We start from the raw sequence: 18,730 nt of genomic DNA, 5'->3' as shown, positions 1-18,730 counted from the left end.
AAGCCCAAGCAAATACTTCTTTAGCAGCCCTGTCCTCACAGGCTCATTCCTCAGAGAGAGGAGGCTGTCTCCTGTCCACCATGCACTGCAGCCAGGAGAGCAGAGCCTGGCACCATTGCAGAGATGTCCATAAACTGAAGCATGTTATCTGGATCAATTTTCCTACTGGGAACAACAAAATTCAAGATACAGCATTTTTTAAATAAAAGAGATGATAAAAAAAATAAGGAATGATCAGGTCAAAATTAGAAGCCCTTATGGTGCAGTGGTTAAAGCATTTGGCAGCTAGCCAAAAGGTTGGCGGTTCGAATCCACCAGCTGCTCCACAGGAGAAGACGTGGCAGTCTGCTTCTGTAAAGATTACAGCCTTGAAAACTCTATGGGGCAGTTCTACTCTGTCCTGTAGGGTCACTCTGAGTTGGAATCTATGTTGACGAGAGTGGTTTTTGGGTAAAATTGAAAGGAAAACAATAATCCAGGGAAGTAAGAACACAGAAGAATCTCAAAAACAGCAGCATGATTTCAAAAGCCTAACAGAAGGCAGAAACCAAAGCCCGGGGGTAAGGTAAGAGATCTGGTGGGGAGGGAAGGGACAGGTAAACAAATTGTAAAGATATGACCTCAAACAGAATGTTTTGTGACCACAATACAACACAAAAAATGAGCAACGAAAAGAAAATCTCTGTACGTGTGCCATTAAAAAACATGCTTCTAAATAACCCATTAGTCAAAGACATCAAAGGGATTTGATATTTTTAGTTGAACATAAAATATAACATACAAAAACCTGTAAGATGCAGCTAAAGGAAATATCTTAAATGCATTTATTAGAAAAGAAATGAAGAAAACTAGTATGTTAGAAACAGGGGTTTGAACTGGTTCAGTCACGGCCATCATAAACAACGGCAGTGCACACATTGCATAGCAACCAATCTATTGCCCCTCAGACTTTGACTTAAGTAGGAAATAAACAATGGTGCCCTGGTCAAAGATGGCTGCTGACTCTGCCACTCTGAACGTATGTCACTCTCCACAGTCCTGCCAATAATTCAATCTCCTGCACCAGGCTCCTGAAACATTTAAAGTGGTGCAGTCGGCTGCCATCTTTGAGCAGGGCCCCACTGTTTGTTTCCTGTCTGGTCAAAATCCAACGGGCATCAGATTTGGCTGCTGTGCAACGTGTGTACACTGCCTGGGTTTAAGACGGCCATGACTGAGCCAGTTTGTAGCCCTGGTTAGAAAGAGAATAGCAAAATAAACAAAGAAAATAATCAATGAAATAGAAAACAAACTTACGAGAGAAAGGATCTCCAAAGCTAAAAGCTGGTTCTTTGAAAGATCTAATAAAGCTGACAAATATCTGGCAATACTAATCTAAAAAGACAGAGAACACAAATAACCAGTAACAGGAATGAAAAAGGAGACACAACAGAACCCACAGAAATATTAGAAAACATTATAAACAATTTATGTTGAGACAGAAAATGACAAACTCCTAAAAATTTGAAATTACTAGAACTGATTAAAATGCAAGGCCCAGACACTTGAACTGTTTCGTTCTACCACACATACAAGGAAAAAAATCATTCCAATCTTAGAAAATCTTTCATAGAACAGAAAAAGGTAGTGCACTCCCCAACTCGTTTCATAAGGCTACCAATACAGACCAGTCTCACTTATAAAACTGATACTATGGTGACATGAGTTCCTTTATGTCTCCTTTTGCCTTGGTTCTTTCGAAAAACAGCTTAAGAGATTTTTCCTCTAAACCCTAAGGAGTTACCTTTGCCCTAGTTTTCTAACCTAGATGGTTTGTCACTTTTGTCTAAGCTGATTGACATCTCCTGGGTAAGCTGTAAACAACTTCCGGTTAGATACTTTTTGTCTGGCCCTGGGCTGCAGGCTGCCCTGTGATTGGTATGCATCCTGCAAGACTAGTCAATAAACTATGCAAATGAAGTGTTTATAGCCTAGTAAGCAAAAGAAGAGTCTGTGGCCTAGGTCAGTTTGTGGTCCTGGTGAGTAGGACATATCTTGAAATGGATAGTTTGTGTATATGTGCAGCCAACCCCACAGAAGTTTTTGAGACAGGAAAAGCAGCCGCAGAAGGAAGAAAGAAAAGAGAAGCGACAGAGAGCGGAGGTAGGGAAACGCCTAAAAGAGCGATAACACAGGTCAAGGGCTTCAACGCTGACAATAGTGAGAGGCCCAGAAGGGGCTCAGCGGCAGAGCAGGCAGGCCCAGAACCTGTCCTGAGAGGAGGCCTGCACGGTCAAGAAAGCCGAGAGCTGTTCTGCACTGAAGAAGGGACACTTTGCCTCCATGCTTCCTGATCCTGAGTTGCACCCTGTTCCTTAACAAACCACTTAACTGTAAGTATGGTTTGTGAGTTCTGTGTGGCCTTTTTGACAGATTATCGAATCCAGAAGAGAAGTAAAGAAAGAGTGCCATGGAAGGGACAGCTGGTATAAGAATTGGTAAAAAGGTTGGAGGGTGGAGGTATGTCTGACGTCCACCTCACAGGCAGCAGCTTGAGGCTGATTCTGGTCATTACCCCTTGAAGTTAGACAGGTTCTGAGGCTACTATTACTCCCGCCATTTCACAGATGCAAAAGTTAAATATGAAACATTAGCAAACTAAATCTAGCAATATACCGTATTTTTACTCAAGTAATTTGTGCTTTCTACATTTGTCTGCCAACTGCTCCCTCCTCTCACAAGGTATTTTCGTAAATATGCTATGTTAATTGTTTTTTTTTCTACAGCCAACCAACATGTAAAAAAAATGGCATAGCAGTGCTTTTGAAAGTATCTTGAGAGCTGTGGGTGCAGTTGTCAAAAGCAGAAGGTACACACGTTATTTGCGTAAAAATGCAGTATTCAAAAAGACAGCACATCAGGACAATAATTTTAACTGGTTTAATGACAGAAAACAGTGTAATTCACTTCAACATACTGAAAGTAAAAAAACTATCTCAATGATTCCATTTGATAAAACTCAACACTGATTCACAATAAAAATTTGTAGCCAAACATGAATAGAGGGGAATTCCTCCAATCTGATATGGGGTAGGAGAACAACAACAAAAAAACCTACAGCAAAGATCTTTAATGGTGACACTGAGAGGTTTATCCCAGATTTGGAACGGGACAAGAATATCTGTGACTCTCACCACTTCTATTCAGTATTTTAAGTAAGGCCTCTCCAATGCATCAAGGAAAGGGGGGAAAAAAACAGGAAAAACCCCAAACCATCATTATTTGCTGATGATATGGCTGTACAGATATTGGACCAATAAATGACATCATGATAAACAGAGAAAAGACTGAAGTTGTCAAGGATTTCACTTTACTTGGGTCCACCATGAATGTCCGTGGAAGCAGCAGTCAAGAAATCGAAGACACACTGCACTGGGCAAATACGCTGCAAAAGATGTCTTTGAAGTGTTAAAAAGCAAAGATGTCACTTTAAGGACTCAGCTGCGCCTGACCCAAGCCACGGTGTTTTTAATCGCCTTTTTTGCATGCGAAAGCTCAACAATTAATAAGACCAAAGAAGAAATGACACCTTTGAATAGTGGTGTTAGCAAACAATATATACCATGGACTGTCAGAAAAACAGAAATCTGTCTCGGGAGAAGTACAGCCAAGATGCCCCTTAGAAGGAAGCAGAGACCACATCTCGCATATTCTGGACGTGTTATGGAAGCAGAGACCACATCTCGCATACTCTGGACGTGTTATCAGGAGGTTCCACTCCCTGGAGAAAGACATCACGCTTGGTGAAGGATCACCAAAGAAGAGGAAGACCCTCAACCAGGTGGACTGACACACTGGCTGCAACAGTGGGCTCAAGCGTAATGACGACTGGAAGGATGACGCCGGACCGGGCGGTGTCTGTTCTGTCACACGCTGGGCCGTTATCGGTCCAAAGCAACTCGGTGGCACCTAACAACAACAGGTAGAAACCCAAAGACCCGCAGATTAAGAATTCCTAGGTTGGCTTCCCCAAAATTGTGTACTGTCTTACCCTTCATCAATGTCACCGCTTAACTATTGTCCATTTAGTGTCTTTCCAACCCCACTCCGCCTTCATTACACAAAAGATGGTTTCTTTTTGTGTGTAAACCTCTTCATGAGTTTTTATAGTAACGGTCTCATACAACGTTTGTCCTTTTGTAACTGACCTATTGCACTAAGCATAATGGTCTCAGAGAATACCTAGCTCAGCTGGCGTAACAAAGTTTATAAAAAAAAAAGTTCTACATTCTACTTTGATGAATAGAGCCTTAAAAGTCCATGACCAGCCATCTAGGATACTCCACTGGTCTCACCTCTTCGGAACCAAGGATGAATGAAGAAAACTAAAGATACAAAGGAAAGATTAGTCCAAAGGACTAATGGATCACATCTACCACAACCTCCAGCAGACTGAGTCCAATACAACAAGATGGTGCCCAGCTACCACCACTGACTGCTCGGACAGGGATCATGACAGAGGGTCCCGGACAGAGCTGGAGAAAAATGTAGAACAAAACTGTAACTCAACAAGAACGATCAGACTTGCTGGCTTGAGAGAGACTAGAGCAACCTAAAGTACTGCCCCCGGACACCCTTTCAGCTCAGTAATGAAGTCACTCCTGAGGTTCACCCTTCATCCAAAAATTGGACAGGCCCGTAAAACAAAACGGGACTAAAAGGGCACACCAGCCCAGGGGCAAGCACTAGAAGGCCAGAGGGAACAGAAAAGCTGGTAATACAGAACCCAAGGTTGAGAAGGGAGTACTGACATGTTGTGGGGTTGTTAACCAATGTTATAAAACATTAGCTGTACTAACTGTTTAATGAGAAACTAGTTTGTCCTGTAAACCTTCATCTAAGGTATAATAACAGATTAAATTCAAGTATATATCAGCAAATAATGTGGAAAAAAAAACTACTACCCACCCACTATCTTAAAATAATATGTACAGGTAGTCCCCGACTTTTTTTTTTTTTTTTTCATTTTTATTGTGCTTTAAGGGAAAGATTACAAAGCAAGTCAGTCTCTCACACAAAAACCCATATACACCTTGCTACACACTCCCAGTTACTCTCTCCCTAATGAGACAGCCTGCTCTCTCCCTCTACTCTCTCTTTTCATGTCCATTTCGCCAGCTTCTAACCCCCTTCACCCGCTCATCTCCCCTCCAGGCAGGAGATGCCAACATAGCCTCAAGTGTCCACCTGATCCAAGAAGCTCACCCCTCCCCAGCATCCCTCTCCAACCCACTGTCTAGTCCAATCCATGTCTGAAGAGTTGGCTTCGGGAATGGTTCCTGTCCTGGGCCAACAGAAGGTCTGGGGGCCATGACCACCGGGGTCCTTCTAGTCTCAGTCAGACCATTAAGTCTGGTCTTATGAGAACTTGGGGTCTGCATCCCACTGCTCTCCTGCTCCCTCAGGGGTTCTCTGTTGTGTTCCCTGTCAGGGCAGTCATCTGTTGTAGCCGGGCACCATCTAGTTCTTCTGGTCTCAGGATGATGTAGTTGCTGGCTCATGTGGCCCTTTCTGTCTCTTGGGCTGGTAATCACCTTGTGTCCTTGGTGTTCTTCATTCTCCTTTGATCCAGGTGGGTTGAGACCAATTGATGCATCTTAGACGGCCGCTTGCTAGTGTTTAAGACCCCAGATGCCACTCTTCAAAGTGGGATGCAGAATGTTTTCTTAATAGATTTTATTATGCCAATTGACTTAGATGTCCCCTGAAACCATGGTCCCCAGACCCCTGCCCCTGCTATGCTGGCCTTCGAAGCATTCAGTTTATTCAGAAAATTCTTTGCTTTTGCTTTAGTCCAATTGTGCTGACCTCCCCTGTATTGTGTGCTGTCCTTCCCTTCACCTAAAGCAGTTATCTACTATCTAATTAGTGAATGCCCCTCTCCCACCCTTCCTCCCTCCCATAACCACAAAAGAATGTTTTCTTCTCAGTTTAAACTATTTCTCAAGTTCTTATAATAGTAGTCTTATACAATATTTGTCCTTTTGCAACTAATTTCACTCAGCATAATGCCTTCCAGGTTCCTCCATATTTCAAAGATTCATCACTGTTCTTTATCGATGTGTAGTATTCCATTGTGTGAATATACCATAACTTATTTATCCATTCATCCGTTGATGGGCACCTTGATTGCGTCCATCTTTTTGCTATTGTAAACAGTGCTGCAATAAACATGGGTGTGCATATATCTGTTCAAGTAAAGGCTCTTATTTCTCTAGGATATATTCCAAGGAGTAGGATTACTAGATCGTATGGTAGTTCTATTTCTAGCTTTTTAAGGAAGTGCCAAATCCATTTCCAAAGTGGTTGTACCATTTTACATTCCCACCAGCAGTATCTAAGTGTTCCAATCTCTCCACAGCCTCTCCAACATTTATTATTTTGTGTGTTTTTTTGATTAACACCAGCCTTGTTGGAGTGAGATGGAATCTCATTGTAGTTTTGATCGGCATTTCTCTAATGGCTAATGATCGTGAACATTTCCTCATACATCTGTTAGCTACCTGCATGTCTTCTTTAGTGAAGTGTCTGTTCACATCTTTAGCCCATTTTTTAACTGAGTCCCTGACTTTTGACAGGGTTATGTTCTGATGACTGTTTTAAGTCCGTTCTGATGTTAAGTTGAATACCTTTTTCATGTGTGTGAAGTTTTATTATCTTTTATTACCATTATCTTTATAAATCTGATGTTTGAACACCTGTGAATGAACATTTGACAATGACAACATCAGCAAACAATGTGCTAAGATATCACATGTAGTACATAATACTAACAATAAGATGTACCAAAAAAAAAGACGGTCGTTAAGTGCGGTTTGTTGTAACTAGAACACGTTGTAAGTTGAGGACTACCTATATTTAGGAATAAATCTAATAGGAGATTTGCAAAACCTCTACAGGGAAAATCATAAAACTTTACTGAGGGGCATGAAAGAACCCCACCTTCAAGCCATACACAAAAGTTGATTCATGGGGATTACAAACCTACACGTGAAAAGCAACACAGTAAAATGTTTTAGAGTACAGGAATTTTTTTTATGATAAGAGTTAAGGGACGATTTCAACAAATTGATAATTTAAACTACATTAAAATTAAGGACTTCCGCATGCCGACTGACAGCAGGAAGAGAATGAAGAGGCGGGCCCTGGAGAAGACAAGAGACACAGAACTAATGGCAGTTTCACCTTTATACCTTACAAAGAATTCCTGCAAATCGGTGAAAAAAGGGTGTATGTCCAACTGGAAAAATAAGTAGAAAAAAGATTTGAACAGGCACTTCACAAGAGAACAAACCACCAACGAATGTAAAAAGGTGTTCAATCTTATTTCTAAGGAAAAAAGCCCTGTTGCCGTTGAGTCGATTCCAACTCATAGCGACCCTACAGGACAGAGTAGAACTGTCCCATAGAGTTTCCAAGGAGCGCCTGGTGGATATGAACTGCCGACCTTTTAGTTAACAGCTGCAGCTCTTAACCACTAAACAACCAGGGTTTCTGTAATCAGGAAAAGCACAGATTAAAACCACAATGGGATACTACCAGGCAACCCCTCGGATTGGCTAAAATTAAAAAGCAGTGCCTCTGGCCATCTATCCACCCCCAGGACAGCACCCCACAGCTCCAAAATTCCTCTCCCCTGGCTCACAAGGACTCTGCCAACTGCAGACCCCATAAGGGTTAACCAGGCAGCCCCAAGTGAAGTGTGTGCACAGGGTTGGCATCAGAGCATGGAGCCCAAGCCCAGGGGAGAAGGAAGAACGCAGGAAAGCTCAAGAAAAGAAGCCCGTGCAGTGAGAGTAGTCTCAGTGGCCTGGAAGAGGACATTATGATATCAGTTTTGTCACCCAACAGAAGTCATTGTTCTCAGCAGTGTTTCAGGATTCTGGCTCTCTCCTCTGGGCCTAGTTCAGAGACCGGGCACATGGCAGGTGGTCACTGAATATTTGCAAAAATAAGCACTTGCCACTACTTTCGAGAGTTAATCAGCAACTGGGCTGCAGTCTCCAGCTGAGGTACCAAATTAAGCTATCTTTCCAGAACACGAGGGAGCCCTAGAGGCTTGGCAGCAAAGCTGTACGCACAAATGTATCTCAGAAAACACACTCATCAAGCCCCAGAAGAACACTCTCAGCTAAACCCAAGCTCCTAGAAAGTTCTCTCCAATCTCCAGGGTAACTGCTGGCTCCTGCTGAGGAGCTCACGGCCCCTTCCTTCGCCGTCAGCTGCAATCTCGGCAGACACTGGGGCAGCCTGACCACTCAGAAAGAGCAGCTGCCCTCCCTCTGGGATCTGGGCAGGGCAGTCAGGTGGATTTAACTCACGTCCCCTTCAGCCTCCCTCGGGCTATGATCTCAGCAGATGCTGCTGGGACAGGCTGACCTCTTAACGCAGGTAGCTCTGTTCCCTTTGGGATCTACACAGGACATCCCAGTGGTTTTCAACCAGAGACCAGATTCTAGCTAGACCTGTCAAGCCTGTCTGCCCTCCCCTTTTCTTCTGCTGTTGCATCTTGAGGCTTCTGGGTAAAGCCCTATTCTGAAGTTCTAAGCAGAATTAGGAAGTAACAGCCTATAGGTCACCCCAAGCCCTGTGACCATGAGGCTCAGGTCCAGGGGAAGACTGTGACAAACACTCCCTGCCCCACCCCCTGGTATCACACACCCCTCAGCAAGGCCTGCTAGCGCCTCCCCAACACTGAAACCTGCCATCTGCTGTCCGCTCCACAATCCTGGCAGCCTAGGTCAATAACAGCTAAAGTTGCAACCTCTACAGAGAGAACAACTGCCTCCCAGACCCATATCCAGGCATGTGGCCCTTGTGCCGTGGCGCAGGTCTGCTGAATGGTGTCTGACCACACTAAGTCTCCTTCCTCACAGGCTGCACACGGGGCCTGAGCCACCGTCAGCCTATAATTGGTCTCGGGGAAGGGGGGAAAAAGGCCCAGCTCCCCTTGAAGCCATGACACTCTCACGTGTCAGGTGGCAATGCGGGGCACCTGCATCCCTCAGGGCCACATTCAGCCGCTCTCGGGACTCAAGGGATTTCCCAGCAGCAGTACTGATCAAATGTCTCCTGTCCCTGCAGCTGGGAGGGCCCCACCCTAGTCAGGCACTCAAATACAGTGTCTCATTTAATCCTCATAACTACCTACAGATGGCTTTATTTTACAGAGATTAAGGTGCCCAAGGTCACACAGCTGGTGTAAACTGCAGAATCGGGCACTAAGGAGAGGCGTGGGGCCTGTCATCTTGGAATTCCCCCCAGGCTGCCTTCGCACTCAGCTGTGCAAAGGCCAGGGTCACGCGGACCTACTGCCCATAAGCAACACAGCTACAACAAACGGTCTTCTGGAAGCATTTCCCATTTTGGTCTCCAGTCAATGAATGACTGAGTGTTTCTTCAGCACAAGGTGTAACTAAGGCCTCAGGCACTGGTCCTGGGCAGCGGCCCCAAGGTGAGGAAAACCCATTCTCACCACTGCACACTTACCACCACGGAGTCGTTGTGAGTCAGGTCGACGACCACAGGCTCTAAGGACTCACAGGTGAGGTCCACTATTTCATCTCCAGCTTCAAACGAGAAGATTTAAAAAGCATCAGGAGAAAGGCAGAGCCTCATCAACACGTAGACAGAAGTAGACCAGGACACCACGACGTGGATGAACCTTGGAGACATCTCACTGAGTGAGTCAGCGAGTCCAAAAGGACAAACACGGTATGATCTCACTTACATAAAATAAGCAAACATACAGAAACCAAAGATTATTAGGTTTCAGGGGCGGGAGGGAGGGAAATGGGGAGCTTTTCTTTGGGGGCGCTGAGTTTACGTTCATCGTGGTGGAATGTTTGGGATGAGACAGTTAGAACGGTGCACAGCCTGGGAAATGTCTACGTCACCGAGCTGTAAATGTGGAAGCTGTGGTGCTGGTAGGTGTTTCGGTGTGCATGCTTTCACCACGATATAGAAAACAAAAGCAGTGGTTTATATACGTTAAAAAAAAAACAGAGCAAAGCTTGGAAAAGCACCAGTCCCGACCCTGTTCTCAGGGGCAACAGCCAACACACACCTTTCCTGTGAGCAGGTGTACAGTGTTTTCAGATGCACCATCGGGAGGGCGTGTGTGGACACCTCTTTCCCTGGGTGACATTCCCACGTGGCTAGGCCTGTACCCTACGTGCTCCTTCACATAGAGAGGTGGTGACTCACTGGCTGGGGTGGGTGGGAGAAGGCACAGGGCACCCTCGGCTCAGGGCCTTCCTTTTTGGGAGCAGCCGGCTGGTAACTTCTGACCCTCTCAGCCGGGAATGCCACCCACTGGTTATTCCAGGCTGTTCAAGCTGCCTGGGTGAGTGAGTGTGGCAGCCACCTGGTCCCCAGGCCGAGTCACGCTCAGATCAGCAACTCCATCAGTTCTAGAGTAAGCATTTTACCTCCCTTTCTCTCTCAAGTGCTCCCCAGCTTGGATGGAGAACAGGGGTGTTCCAACACACAAAAGTGGACTCTGCTCTGCAGTCTGCCCTTTGGAGCCCTATACACTGCGGATGCCACGTGAGCACAGGCTAACGCTGGAATTGCTATGGGCAGAGGAATGAGGCATGGAGTACAACATTCATTTGTGTATATAATTTTTATTTCTATGAGAGTATGATTTTTAGAAATAGCATGATTCTAATATTTGTTTGGAGAGTGCTGGTGGTCCAGTGGTTAAGTGCTTGGCTGCTAACCTAAAGTTCAGCAGTTTGAACCCACCAGCCACTCAGTGGGGGAAAGATGTGGCAGTCTGCTTCCATAAAGATTTGCAGCCTTGGAAATCTATGGGGCAGTTCTGCCCTGTCCTCATAGGGTCGCTATGACTTGGACTCAACAGCAATGGGTAATATTTGTTTGGAGAAAGTGGCTTCCAATGCATTTAATATATTCTACCTTGTTTTATCTTCCTGTATTAAAATGCTTCGCAAAAATAAAACCCATAATACAGCGTAACTAGCCAACGTGATCTGTAAATTGCAAAGAGAATTTCTCATTCTATTTAATGACTGCCTTAAGGGCAGAATTCAGACACCAGGGCATCAGCTTTGGGGATGGAGGGAAGGGAGGCCAGGGTCCTAGCCTCTAGGCCAAGAGGTGAAGAGGTACTCACAGCCAAGGCCCTTTAGGAATTCCCTGTTAGACGTGCAACTCAGTGACCAGAGACAGCACGGAGAACTCGTTACTCGGGGGGTGGGCGTGAAGTACACCTCAGACCAAGTGACTTCTCTTCCAACGCCAGTTTTCAGGCATCAGTTATAAACACACCCTCGCTGCAGCGCAAAGGGACTGGGGCAGGCCTTGCCACCCCCTGTGCAGACACGGGCTCCCCGCCTCTCGCCCGGGGGCCCCGCCTCTCGCCCAGGGGCTCCGCCAACAAGCTTGCCTCCTTGGGTGACCTCCTGTCTTAATGAAAAAACCTAAGAGGAAAGCTGAGTACTCCATGAAGCGAAGCAATTTAAGTAGAAGAGGTGGGTCCAGGGCAGCATGGCACTCCCGTGCTGCAGGTTCCCAGTGGGCTGAACGGTTATCCCAGCTGCGTGACAGTCTCAAAACCTGAGGGGGTCTTAGGGTACCATAAAGCAGACATAGTACAGCTCTAACCCAAGGTAGCTTTGAGTTGTGAGTGGAAAAAATGCTTGGCAATGGATATCCACAGGCGAGTCTGAAATTGTGGAGATTTTAAAAAGGCACCGGGGAAGAACTCATCGTAGCTAGCCCTTGTACGTTAAGGGCTACCTGCCAAGCGCTGTTCTAAATGTTCCCCATTATTAACTCATTGTGGCCCTAACAACTCTATGCAGTAGGTACTACCAGGAACCTGTTTCAGGAGAGGAAATGGAGATTCAGAGGTCACGTAAGTTGCCCCAAGCCCCACAGCTGGTCAGTAGCAGTGTGGGGCATCAACAGGGTTTGTGCCCACCTGCCACACCACACTGCCTCTCCGCGTTTCCACGGTACTGAGCGCGACCTTACCGCTTTCCACAAGTTCTATGGGTTCTGCTTCCACAGCCATCTCGGGTGTGGAGGCTGCTTCCCGAGTTCGCTTCTGGGCTTGTCTAGGACTGACTGTTCCACCACGACGTTTTCTCTGAGGGTATTGAGGGAAAAGAGTAAACATTCACATGAGCTCCTAAGTATTCATGAATTCAGCAAGAAGTCTAAGTAGAAGAAAAAAAGCTCAACAATGGGGACTGTTTCAACTCATCAACACCGCAGGCAGCCAGGGGGTAGACCTGAGGTTGGGGTCCTTTCAAAACTTGAGATTCTAGAACACTGGATGTTTACAGAGGAAGAAACCACCCAAAACATATAGTGAACAACAATTTTATAAAGTAAAATTTTCACTGTACCAAATTATCAGTATGTGAGAAGCATGACACACCCTTCTATGAAGCCTCGTGTTCCAGGTCAGGATCTGGCCTTGGTAGCAGATGGCCCTCCTTTAACCACTTTACAGGCCCCTTTCCTCCTTGAACGTGTGTTCTGTCGTATTAAGCCTATTTTGGTTTTTAGGCCAAATAAGTTTGGCTTCAAAGTTAACAACTCAGTTGTGGAAAGCTGGTCTCCTGTGGGAATGTATGTGTCTTCTAACCATTTAGGGTATTACCCAGTGTGATTCACACCCTTACAATCAAAGCGTCTCTCACTGGCTCTGAGACCCACAGTTGGCTGGGACCCAGCGGGCTGTAGGCACCTACGTTCTGAACTAGCCTTTCCTCCACATGCTCAAGTTGCTGGCTTGCCAATATGCTTCACCACCTGTGGCCTACACCTGTTGCTGTCAAGTCAATTCTGACTTACAGCAACCCTACAAACCCATTCCTGTTGAGTCAATTGACTCATAGCGACCCTAAAGGACAGAGTAGAACTGCCTCATAGTTTCCAAGCGCTGGCCCCAAAGACAAGCTGGCAATGTGCTTCCCTGTAGCTGCCGTCCTCAAAGGAGACAAGCCTGCCACCTTGTTATTCCCATCCTGCATGTCCTGCCGTCCCTCACACAGCCCCGCCACCTACCTACTGGGTGACCTGGGACAGGTACTGAGCTTCTTAAGCCTGAATTTCCTCACCAGTCCCTGCCTTGCAGGACTGAGATAGGATTAAATGAGATAATGCATATAAAGCACTGAGCATAGATGGAAGATGCTATTATCACTCTAACTTCTGTGTTTGCTTTGTATCAGTTGCCAGTTCCAACTCGTGGTGAGCCTGTGCGTGCAGAGTAACACTGCTCTGTAGAGTTTTCAAGGCTGTGACCTTTCAGAAGCAAACCGCCAGGCCTATCTGCCAAGGAGCCTCTAGGTGGGTTCGAACCACCACCCTTTTGGCTAGTACTCTAGAGTTTAACTGTGCCACCCAGGGACTCTACTTGCTTTTTTAGGGCCAGTTTCCCATTGTGGCTTGGTTGCCATTTTGTCCTGGGAGCTGCGCCAGGACTGGATGATGAGAGGCAGGACAGGACCCAAGAGCAGCTGCTCAACCTAAGCCTCGCCAGATAATAAGGGGAAGCCTAATTCTATCTGCGATTTAGACTGCTACCCTGTCTGTCAGCTTGAGGAAGCTGGGAAGTGGAGTGAGGTTTGGCAGGGTCCCCTGGATCCAAGGAGCACTTGCGTCCCCAGGCAGGGCCACAGACAAGTGATGGCAGAGAGGAGCTGCTCTTTCCCTCGAGGGAGCTGACCCCTCTGGCCTCAGCTGAGTTCTGCTGCCAGTGTTCCCCTGTGGACAGGCTGCTTAGTTAGGGCTCCTACACCTTTATCCTACTCTCCCAAGTTGTCCTCGTGTCCCCCCGCTTCCTCTACAGCAGACAAGTCTTCTTTACCAGCCACTGCTGAAACAGAACCCTTTACGTCCCTACCCCAGGCACCTGTGTTGTTTCCAGTCCCTACTGAGGGAGCCAAGTAAGCAGTCACAGGACCGCCTGGACCCTGAGCCTCAGCTTGTGGCATTGTAGTAACACCCCCACGCCCGGCCCAGCACTTGCCATCCCACCTTCCCACCTCCAGGGAAGCCTCTCAATCCCCTGGCTGCTCTTCTGGGACCTCCACATCTTTAATCTGAGTTCTCCTTGACCTCTCCCCCTTTTCTTCATTGGTCAACTTGTACACAACTTTCAAGAACCTCCTCAAAAGCCGCCTCCTCTGTAGAGGCTCTGCCTGGACTAACCACTTCTCGATCTTCTTCCAAGAGTCTTCCCATCCTGCTACTCTCTTCTTCTGCCTCTCCTCAAAGAGGGGGGACTGTGGGAATTCACTGAGGCAGCAGGCAGGGGGGTCTGATACTGCAGGGCCAGGCTCAGTCCATCCTGGAATATTTGCTGAGACTCTCTCCCATCTGTCCTCTTGTATTTTTTTCAGCGTCTCTCCTTTTTTAGCTAGCAGAACCCTCAGAGACCCCCAACTTAGAGCTAAAACCAACCATCTGACCACTACCACAGAAGTTACTGACCTCATTCTTTCCTGGCTCTGCCTGTCCTGGTGCCTTCTGTGTAGGCTTGGGGGCTTCCCAGGCGAGGCACCGAGGCTCAGGGTAACCACTTTCCTACAATGAGCTCAGTGGCTATCTGCAGCTAAGGAGCAACAGGTGAGGTGGCTATTTAAAGCACACCTGTCTGTCAGAAGGGGGGATCTAGTTAAGCAGACCCCCCTTTTGTTCTCTGAGCAGGATGGGTATGGATATTAGCAGTGGGCCTGGGGCACAGTGGGGACTGTGGTGGTCAGGAACAGGAAGAAGAGGGAGAGGGCTCACAGGGGTCAAACAGCCAGTGACCAGGTCTACAGGAGTCTCAGGGCTGCTTGTTTAATCGCATCTTGCCCGCCTTCCCTGTATCATTCCCAGCACCCCTAGAATGCAGAAATAGCATCCAAAGGTCTTTTAACATCTGCTCCACTGGAGAAGCGTTCACTGTCTTGAAAACAGCTGTTTTCAGCTACATATGCTTAGGATTGCCTAAAAGGGACAACCCTGGCGAGTGAGCTCTGACTGTCGGCTGGGAGTAAACGGGGCAGGGGACCTTCAGGCAATCTTCTCTGGAGCCACCGGACTCCAGGTGACATCTAGGTTGCCCCAAACCAGAGGTGCTTGTGAGGTTTGATAAAATCTCCAAATAATAGTTAAAGTGGTCACCGAAGATTACTGCGAACGTGCTCCCACTGGGCCAAAAATAACACATGGAAATAAAATTGGGGAAACTGTAAACTGGTTCTGAATGATTAAATAAATGCTTATTCCAGGAAACCAAGGAGCCCTATTACTTCCAGGACATTGACAGCTGCACCCAAGGCAGGACACGGCCAAACCCCAGCCGTGCATCCCGCGGCTTCTGTCTGCCGCAACCACAGCACCACCCGCGACACTAGAGTTCAGCGAGAGACGAACAAGCTGGTTTAACTTCGCTGCTGTCCCTGGCGCACACACGCTCTTCCGACATTCGGTTACTCAGAGGCATCTTTACGGGACTCCCGTCGACGTGCCACACGGAATCAGGCAGCTGCTCAGCTCTGAAGATACGATAGAGAAACTCACTGTGCTCATTGTGCTCGACTCCACCTACAGAAAAGACGTGATCTGTCCCAGGGTGGGTAGGGAAGTGACCTTTCTCAACCTCTCACACCTGCTGGTTAGTCATTTCCCAGCTTGCCTGAGGATTCGGGGCCAGAGAGACTTCCAGCGTCTTCAAATTCTGAAAAACAGAGAGAGTTGATTAAATGCTGCCACACGCATCAGCTACAACAAAGCTCAGCTCAGTAAGCTACGTGCCTTGCTGAACACGTTTATGTACTTTATTTCATTTAACCCCGCAGTAATTGTGTGAAGTGAGAGAATTCTTGTTGAACGCAGGACCACCTGATTCCAAAGCTTGCAACCATAATCCTTACACTACCCTCCCGTCCTCCTTTCTGCCGTTGAAAGTATTATGCTAACTTCTGCAAAAAAGAACCAGAGTTGCCACAATGCAGGTAAGCTTCTTCCTCACACATGACCTCACCTACTCCTCAGAATAGCTGGGAAGGAACAGAGATTACTGTTTTATTGTACACACAGAGAAACCAAGGCCACAGCAAAACCCAGTCTGTCTGTTTCAACAGCCTCACTGTCCCCATCTGGGGGAGCTGATGATTTTGTTGAAGAGATCACAGAAACTCCCCTAATTCACCTGTGTGCCCAGCTGAGACTTCCATCACTAGCAAAAGGTAAACTGGGGGGAACCAGGAGACTGTGGGTGGGGAAGTAGCGTAAGGAGGGGACTCTCCAGGAAGGGCGGATAAAGCATCAGTGTTTCTGTGAGATAGGCTCAGCTTTCTGAGAGCCAGAGGCCCTTGGGTTTCATTCTGGGGCTGCTGGAGATTGCAGCTGAGTTCTGCGTCAGGAACCCACAGGGGTGAGGGAGTGAATGAGAGGCAAAACTGTGGAGCCTGGAACCAGGAGGCAGGGTTTAATCAGGTGGAAAGTGCAAAGACCCTTACGGGGAGCCCTGAGCATGGAGCAGGGCTGAGGGTACTGGCGAGAGAGCTCCTTAAGGAGGAAGCTCTCAGGGCACCCAGTTTGGACAAGTGTGCCGTGGACTACCAGCAGTGTTACCAGGAAAGGTCAGAGGTTTTTCCAGGAAAGACCATCTGAGGTGCTCTCTACACCCTGCAGCCTGGCACCTGTGAGGAAGGGCACTGTGCATGTGCCAGCTCTCTTGGCACCGCGTCACCCACCCTAACTATAAAGGTTTAGGGGAAGATGCCTGAGCTCTGTCACTCTCTGAGGGGAGACAATGTAGCCAGCATGCAGCATGACATCTGATGGCACACACCAGGCCCACTGGTGCTCCCACAAGAATGGCACGATGGCCCATCAGCAGATGAATGGATAAACAAATTACAGTATAGTCACACGATGGAATACTACGCAATGATGAGGAACAACAATGAATCTACGAAACATAACATGAGTGAATCTGGAAGGCATTATGCTGAGTGAAGTTGGTCACTCGCAAAAAGACAAATATGAGATCACTTATCCTAAGAACTCAAGAAAAGGTTTCAACACAGAAAAAAAACATTTGATGGTTACGACTGTGAGGAAGAAGAGAGAGGGAAATTCACCAACTAGGTAGTGGACAAGAATTATCTTAGGTGAAGGGAAGGACAATACACAACACAGGAGAAGTCAGCATAACTGGACTAAACCAAAAGCTAAGAAGTTTCCTGAACACAACCAAACACTTTGAGGGACAAAGCAGCAGGGGTGGGGATCTGGGGACCATGGTTTCAGGGGACATCTAGGTCAACTGGCATAACAAAGTTTATTGAGAAAACGTTCTGCATCTCACTTTGGTGAGTGGTATCTGGGGTCTTAAAAGTTAGCAAGCAGACATCTAAGATGCATTAATTGGTCCCAATCTACCTGGAGCAAAGAAGAATGACAAGCGCCAAAGACACAAGAAAAATATTTGGCCAAGAAACAAAAGGGGCCACGTAAACCGGAGACTCCCATCAGCCTGAGACCAGAAGAACTAGATGGTACCTGGCTACCACCAAAGACCACCCTGACAGGGAACACAACAGAGAGCTCCTGACGGAGCAGGAGAAATGTGGGGTGCAGAACTCAAATTCTAGTAAAAAGACCAGACTTAATGGTCTGATTGAGACTGGAGGAACCCCTGAAGACATGTCCCCCGGACTCTGTTAACCCAGAACTAAAACTATTCCCAAAGTCAACTCTTCCAACATAGACTGGACTATAAAATGATACTCGTGAAGAGTGTTCAAGTAGATACAGGAGACTAAACGGGCAGCTCCTGTCCAGGGGTGAGATGAGAAGGCAGAGGGGAACAGGAGCTGGCTGAATGGACACAGGAAATCTAAGACGAAAAGGAGGAATGTACAGTCACATTATAAGGAAAGCAACTAAGGTCACATAACAATGCGTGCATAAATTTTTGTACGAGAAACTAACTTGAGCTGTCAACTTTCACCTGAAGCACAATAAAAAAGAACAAACAAAAGAATGGCACGATGACTTCTCAAAGCAACATCTTATCCACTGAGCCTTCGCACTCAGACACTCAGGTGGGGGCTCTGGCCAGGATAAGACTATCCACTTGTCTTAAAGGGGGAGGCACCCCAGCATCCCCACAAGACCATTTAGATCACCTGGTAATTCCAGATTTACATTTCCTGGCTTCTGACGCACAAGTTTCTAATCCCAAGAAGTGTCTGATCTTTTGGTGTGCGCCTATGATGTAGTTTCTTTTCGTGGACAGAACTGAGAAAAATCGGATAAAAGTATCATTTAAGCAGGGTGTATGAATAATCCCAAATATAAGAATCAGCACAAAGTCAGTTCCCAAGGGGGAGGCCAAGTATATCCCAGATTTCCACACTGTGCACCTCTCACACTAGCCACTCTCTCCCCTCAGCGCCCCCCCCCACCTTTGAGTTCGGGAATTCCTTACCACACGTCACAGAACTCACAAACTGTACTCACAGTTAAGTGCTTTATTAAGAAACAGGGTACAACTTGGGGTCACAATCAACAGGCTACAACTCAGGATCAGGAAACATGTAGGCACAGTCTCCCTTCTTCAGAGCAGGACAGGTTTCTCGGCTCCTCTAGGCTTCCTCTCGGCCCCCAGGACAGGCTCCTCTTGGGCTTGCCACCTGTCTGTCGCTGC

At 47.0% G+C, this 18,730-nt stretch overlaps 1 protein-coding gene across 9 annotated transcripts in view; it reads right to left on the bottom strand.

Moving 5' to 3' along the window:
• RNF4 (ring finger protein 4) overlaps positions 1–18,730 on the bottom strand; it is a 40,477-nt gene that overhangs the window by 7,876 nt on the left and 13,871 nt on the right. For 3 of the 9 annotated variants that reach the window (XM_010591346.3, XM_064286153.1, XM_023549697.2), the window contains exons 2-4: positions 15,680–15,748; positions 12,043–12,157; positions 9,529–9,608 (exon numbers count right to left, since the gene is read on the bottom strand). In XM_010591346.3, coding sequence (XP_010589648.1) covers positions 9,529–9,608; positions 12,043–12,157; positions 15,680–15,694 — 210 coding nt within the window. In that variant the 5' untranslated portion in view covers positions 15,695–15,748. Of the gene's footprint in view, positions 1–9,528; positions 9,609–12,042; positions 12,158–15,444; positions 15,567–15,591; positions 15,749–18,209; positions 18,322–18,730 lie in introns of all 9 variants that reach the window. The other 6 variants (XM_003411258.4, XM_023549694.2, XM_023549693.2 and 3 more) reach the window with 4 other exon arrangements.

The sequence above is a fragment of the Loxodonta africana genome, chromosome 5 (assembly GCF_030014295.1).
Source record: "Loxodonta africana isolate mLoxAfr1 chromosome 5, mLoxAfr1.hap2, whole genome shotgun sequence".
In the NCBI taxonomy this organism is placed as follows: domain Eukaryota; kingdom Metazoa; phylum Chordata; class Mammalia; order Proboscidea; family Elephantidae; genus Loxodonta; species Loxodonta africana.
This window is presented reverse-complemented; position numbering and strand designations above follow the sequence as displayed.